Source organism: Octopus bimaculoides, chromosome 14 (genome assembly GCF_001194135.2).
Source record: "Octopus bimaculoides isolate UCB-OBI-ISO-001 chromosome 14, ASM119413v2, whole genome shotgun sequence".
In the NCBI taxonomy this organism is placed as follows: Eukaryota; Metazoa; Mollusca; class Cephalopoda; order Octopoda; family Octopodidae; genus Octopus; species Octopus bimaculoides.
In genome coordinates this window covers 30035219-30042121 of record NC_068994.1, presented here as the reverse complement: position 1 = coordinate 30042121, position 6903 = coordinate 30035219, and the positions used below count along the sequence as shown (strand labels likewise).

The window sequence follows — 6903 nt, the reverse complement described above, 5'->3', positions numbered from 1 at the left end:
TATATATATATATATATATATATATATATATATATATATATATTTATATTATATATATATATGTGTGTGTATTCGCATAACTAACATATCCCTATATTTACAAGGAACCTAACATGCGATCGGTTTTACTTTTCTGATGATATGGGTGAAGTGAAGTGGATTATGCTTTCGAAACCGGTGTTAGCAACTTTGACTCACTGGTGGTGGGGTGGGGGCTATTTATGGTTGCATGGTCGGTCAGGAAAATCCTAATCAACTGATTCTGGGTTTAATACCAACTATCTTCTACCATATAAACTTGGGTGGACCTAAACCGTATGAGAGAAGTTGGGTGGCCGAAAACTTGGCCGAAGCCCTTTGATTGAACTGTACTTTTTCGTGGGAGTCTTGAGTGGAATCCAAGCATTTTCAGACCCTGTCTCCAATTCTGAATTGCCATACCTTATATCCTATTAATTATAAGATTGGTGTGGTATTGTCCTATTATTGTATCTTTCAAAACTAACAATTCTTTCTATTCTTTGGCTTAAGGCCAGTGATTTTGAGTGCAGGGGGAAGATGATTACATTACCCCTAGTGCTCAACTAAAACTTGTTTTATTGATCCTGAAAGAATGGAAGGCCAAGTCAAGCTTGGCAGTATTTGAACTTAAACATAAAGAGTCAGAAAAATGCTGCTAAGCATTTTGTCCAGCATGTTAACAATTCTGCCAGATTGCCGCCTTTCTCCCAGACCTAATAATATTTGGGGTCTCTGTTCTTGATAAAAATACTGTGCACCAGATTGCTGTTGCAGTCTACACTCTCATCAGCATTAAAAGTAAACAGCATTAAGATTTGTAGATTCCCTATGGTCGCTTGCTTGAAGAAGTCTAGGAGACATCAGAATCACTCAATTTAACTCAAGTACTTGATTGGTTCTTTATTCCAACAACCCCAGAGTGACAATAGGCAAAGTTGACCTCTACATTATTTTAACTCAGAATGTAAATGGCTGAAAATAAACACAGCAAGGCATTTTGTCTGACACTATAAAAATTCTGTCAATCTACCACCCAAATATTCATAGGCAGTGATATTAATGGTATTGTTCATTAGTTGTTCTCTAGTAAGGCATAATTTGATAAAAATTGGCTGTTATTCCTTATTAGTCAAGCAAGCATGTAGGAGACCCCTGTTTGGATTGAGTAGCCTGCAATTTTTAGAACTTTGATATCTTGAAAATATTTCTTGTGATGTTCACAAGGACTTTGAACTCCATTGTGAAGACAGACCTCCACGTTCTTGAAGCTTGATTGTTTGCAATCACATTTTTTGTAAGGTTGTATGCATTAGATTTTGTTTGGTCATTGAATGTCAAGAAGAAGGCTGTTTGGAGTGGAAAGAATCTAGTTTCTTCCTTGTACTCTTCATTTCTCATCTACCTACATTAGAGTTGCACAAGGAAAGCAATTCACCCATGAGGTGACATAGAAACTTATAAACTTTAATTTTTCGAATGTGATACCTGCTGTCATTTCCTTTAACAAACAGCTAATTGCAACAGAGCAGACTTTCTCAACTGATAGCATTTCACATTAAAAGAGGGTTAATTCTGATCAGATATGCTTTGGAAGGACCAAATATACTAGTGACCACTCTTTAAAATTACAAAAATAAGACTATAGAACCATACTATTTTGGAGCAAATTTTGCATTAGATATACATTTCCCAAATAAGAATCCAGCCAGATATATTGTTAAATTTAGTGAAGCTGTTAACTTTTCCATTGATAGGTACTAATATGAAAGAAAACTGACCAGCATTGAATATACAGGACCTCTTTCATTGTGGTTTACTTGTTATGGAAACAGATGACATTTAGTAAGAAGCAGCAGTATTCTAGAGTATCTTCATTTCTAATTAGTTGTGTATGTTTTATGACTGTTGTACTTCAAATGATTTTTCTCCTGTAATGATCACAGATATGACGCTGTGCATGAGAAATTTTCTTTAAAACTGTATGGTTTTAGGTCCAATCCCATTGCATAGCATCTTGGGCAAGTGTCTTCTACAATATCATTAGATCGACCAGTACCTTGTAAGTGGAATTAGATAGATGGAAACTCTGTGTAAGCTTGGAAGAGAAACCATTCCTGTTCTTGGGTGGCAAGCTTAATCTTTTGCCCAGTTTAACTTCCTTCCCCTCTACCTTGGGAGTAGACTCCACAGTGGAGTCCACTCTGTTGTAAACATTCAGGCCAGATCTCTGGTCAGGGGATATCTTCTTCCCACCACCTACAAAGTGTTTTGGGCACTGCTCTTTCTCATCTTCAAGGCTTTAGTCAATCATATTGATCCCAAAGCTTTTTTTCTGTCAATTTTATCAATTGTCAAACTACTGAGTTACAGGGCATAAAGTGACATAACATAGGCACACATGCATGCACACACACACACACACACACACACACACACACATGTGCGAACACATGCAGCACACACGCACATGTTGGACTTCTGCATAATTATTATTTGCTTAATTTTTCTCCCAATTGGAAACTTCGTAACCACTCAGTGAAGCTGTTTTTTTAATATAAATCAACATCTATTTCATTTTTATGTTAACTTAATTTCATAGATCTTTAGACTAATTTTGAAATTTGATATATTTAATCTGTCTTTGGTCTGAAATGACATATATTGTACATGTTCAATAATGAAACTGATTGGTGAAATGAATATCTATTATTAATGTTAATGAGTTACATTTTCTTGAAATGATATGTAATTATAATTTTGTTTGAAAAACAATCTTTGTTTTTGAAAAAAAAAAAAGAAGAAGAATTATATCTTTCACTACATTTATTTTTATAAATGCTTTCTTTTTCTTTCAGAAAACTCTAAAACTCTTGAAAAAGAATTATCACTGCTACTTTGATGTTAGGTGGATTATTATATATACATATGATGGAAGCTTCAGTGTACCACTTTTATACTTCTGTTTCCTACACATTACCTTGTTACACTCTATACCTGAAAGAGAAAAAAAAAATTCATTGAAACATTTTGGTACCCTTTTAAAGAATTTTATAACTAAAGTCTTTAAATGATCTCTTTTGCCTAAATTTACAAGGATGAAAATAACAAAAGTTGCTCTTTGCAAAATCCAAGTTATTAAGGTACTGAATGTCTCCATTAATACTTTCACAAAAATCTATAACTCCACATACCAGGCTATTTAACAATAGCATTTCAGTTGCTTGCTTACTATTCTTCACTTTGATCACAAACCTACATAGCAAAGCTTCATATTCTTTTTTAATTCTGTGGAGCCTAAATTTTGCAACTTGGCCTGATAAATTTCCTGTTAAATGGATCTTACATCCTTTTTATCTTTCTAATGATTAACTATACGAATAACTAATTACATCCAATCACAGAAGATGACAAATGTAATACATCTTCTCCATGGAAATTTGACAGAGCAGTAAAGGAATATTTTTTTCACAGAAACATTTCACACAATCATAACTTCTCACTAGAACATTTGAAGACATGACTGTCAAAAAGTAATGTCACTGTTTAGATGACAAAAAAAGATTTTCACAAAATGCCAAGCTTTTGTTATGTAATTTAATTTTTATTGGTGGATAAAAACAGACATTATTGTATCAGTTTGGACGTCTAAGACAACAAACTTGTCACAAGCTAACACCCAACCACTTGGCCAAATTTCATGTTTGGAAGCTCCGTCATTAGAATAGAAAACATATACTAATTATCATGTACCAGGAACCAACATCTTCATATTCTGTTGGTAAACAAATGTCCTCAACTGACAATTATAGTCGGACAATTTTACCGGAAGACAACTGGAAAACTACATCATCTGGCACAACCTCTAGTACTTCTGGCACAGTTAGTACTTCTGACACACCTAGTACATCTGGTACAGCTAGTACATCTGGTACCTCGAGTTCATATTATGGGATATCGCACCACCGAAAATCATTTCTGCATCGATTTGGAGAAAGTACCAAAGCCTTTAAGTGTGAAATCTGTCGTAAAGCTTTCTCACGACGAGCAAACTTAAGAAACCATGAACGGGACCATGCCACAGAGAGTTTCAAAAACTTGGCTTGTGGTTTCTGTGGCAAAGTATTCAGCCAACGAGCTCACCTGCTGAGCCATGAACGTGTTCACACTGGTGAACGTCCATTCTCTTGTGCAATATGTTCAAAGTCATTTAATCAAAGAGCACATTTGCAAAACCATGAACGTATTCATACAGGCATAAAACCTTATGCTTGTTACGTTTGTCGAAAGGCATTCAGCCAGAGGGCACACCTCATCTGTCATGAACGGATTCACAGTGGAATAAAACCATATGTCTGTGTTGTTTGTTGCAAAGCATTCAGCCAGCAAGCCCATCTTATCATCCATGAACGCATTCACAGTGGAGTGAAACCTTACCAGTGCAGCATTTGTTCGAAAGCATTCAGCCAGCGTGTGCATTTAACTAATCATGAGTGTGTCCATAGTGGTCAGAAGCCATATTCTTGCTTTGTGTGCTCCAAAACGTTTAGTCAAAAGATTCATCTCCAGAACCATGAAAGAATTCACTGTGGAGAAAAACCATTCAAGTGTTCCATATGTGACAAAGCTTTTGCACAGAGTGCAAACTTGAAAAAGCATGAATGTATGCACATGGGTTTGAAAAGATTCCAATGTGATATCTGTAGTAAAGAATTCACGCAGAGAGTGCATTTAATCAATCATGCATGCACACACACAAAATGTAAATTGTTTTACTGTGAGGTGTGCAAAAAGGGTTTCACTCAGCGAGCCAACTTAACCATTCACCTTCTCGTTCATTCTGGAGAGAAACCATTCAAATGTGGCACATGTCAGCGTGGATTCAGCCAGAGAGCAAACCTGAAAAAGCATGAGTATACACACACAGCTGACAAACCATTCAGCTGTGCTGTGTGCAGTAAAGGGTTTACTCAACGGGTAAACATGCAAAAACACATGCGCTCTCACACTCGTGAAGAAGTCAGTCGAGCAATGCCACCTGAGCAGCTGTCAAAGGACACATCTACAACAAGCATGTCACGGCAACAGTCGCATCACCATCACCACCACCACCACCATCACCGTAATCATGGTCATCACCACAACCAACACCACCACCATCACCAACAGCATCAACAACAGCAGCAACAGCAGCAGCAGCAGCAGCAACCACAACAGCAGCAGCAGCACCATTCATCTTCCGCTAGGGAAAACCCGAATTCAAACACCTCTCATAATTCTAATTCCTCAACAAGTGTAAGTACAACATTGTCAACTGCAGCTAATGTAGTGTCCAGTTCTACTTCTTCTGTTGCCACTGCTGCTGCTGGGGCTGCTACAGTAACTGTACCAGTTTTCTCCTCAAGCATCTCCTCCACACCAACTATGAATGCATCATTAACTTCACACAACTCTATGTCATCCGTTCCAGCCACACCGCCGCCACCAGCACCAAGCCCATCATCTCATGCTCACTCCCGCTCAGCTGCACTTCGTTTGCAGCCCCTTGCATTGTCTTCGTCCTGGATGTCTTCGACCTGGGAATCGTGGGAATCCAATTATGGTTGGTCTCGCGGCTTCCAAGTCCCGCCAAGGTGGAGCTCGAGCTGGGCAAACTCCTCGTCAAATCTGTCATGCGGGGTGAGGCAGAGCAAACAGCAAAACAATCGGTCACAAAACAGCCAGCAAGCTGGTGTCATCTAAATTAATTCAGGAATTTAATGGTGAGTTTGAAAAGATTAATTTATACAAGGTGACGCTATTTAAAATGTTCATTAAAAAAAAAAATAATAGACGATCAAATCGGGTCATTTTGACTTTAACAGCAAGGGAGACTCTCAAACATCTACAACATTTGCAAAAATTTGACATAATATGTATTAAAATATGTAACTTGGGAGTGAGATGTGATCTCTCAATTCATCTACAAAAGCAGCAACAACCTATTTGATCCAAACCAGTCTGGAAAGCAGATATAAAACAATGATGATAGTGTAAATGTTTCTACAAAAAAAAAATGAATATGAGCACTCAATACATTGTGTATTGTCATTGTCATGGCAACAATCTCATCATCATCATCACCTAATCTTGCTCATCACCACAACCAACACTACCACCACCAACAGCAGCAGCAGCACCATTCATCTTTTGCAAGGAAAAACTCAAATTGAAACGCCTCCCATAATTCTAATTTATTATAATGTAGTAGATACATCATAACACTACTTTTACTTGACTCTAAGTTTCATGATTGTAGAGCATTCTTCACATGGTCAGGCCTGGAGGGAGAAACTTTCACTTCAATCATATCTGTTTTAAGGATGATCGACTTAGCACAAATGTCAAAGTCATGGTAGTCTTACTTGCCTATTTACACATACACACAAACACATATATTGATATATGCATATATTTATTTTTACACACACACACACACATACATGTATGCAAACATATGCACACACACACACACGTATATACCTATACACATATTCTAATGCATATGATATATGTGTATATATTTATAATGTGTGTGTATTATAGATGCATACATTATATATATATAAAATATGTTTGCATACAATATATATATATATATGTTATATACATCTACATGTATATGTATGTATGAATGTATACGTATGTGTGTATATATATATATATATATTGATATATATATGTATATTTATATATATATGGCTGAAGATTAACATGTTTTGAAACTTAAAGTACCACAGAATTTGAATCAAACTGTTTTGATTCATACATACATACATACATACATACATACATACATACATACACACACACACACACACACACACACACACACACACACACATA

The 6903-nt window shown here is 36.5% G+C and overlaps 1 protein-coding gene across 1 annotated transcript; it reads left to right on the top strand.

The window, feature by feature from the left end:
- Positions 1-3006: 3006 nt before the first annotated feature.
- Positions 3007-6618, top strand: LOC106873126 (zinc finger protein 260). Its single transcript, XM_014920353.2, has one exon. It carries the CDS (start codon positions 3766-3768, stop codon positions 5758-5760), a length of 1995 nt encoding a protein of 664 aa, XP_014775839.1. The 5' UTR covers positions 3007-3765; the 3' UTR covers positions 5761-6618.
- Positions 6619-6903: the final 285 nt, after the last annotated feature.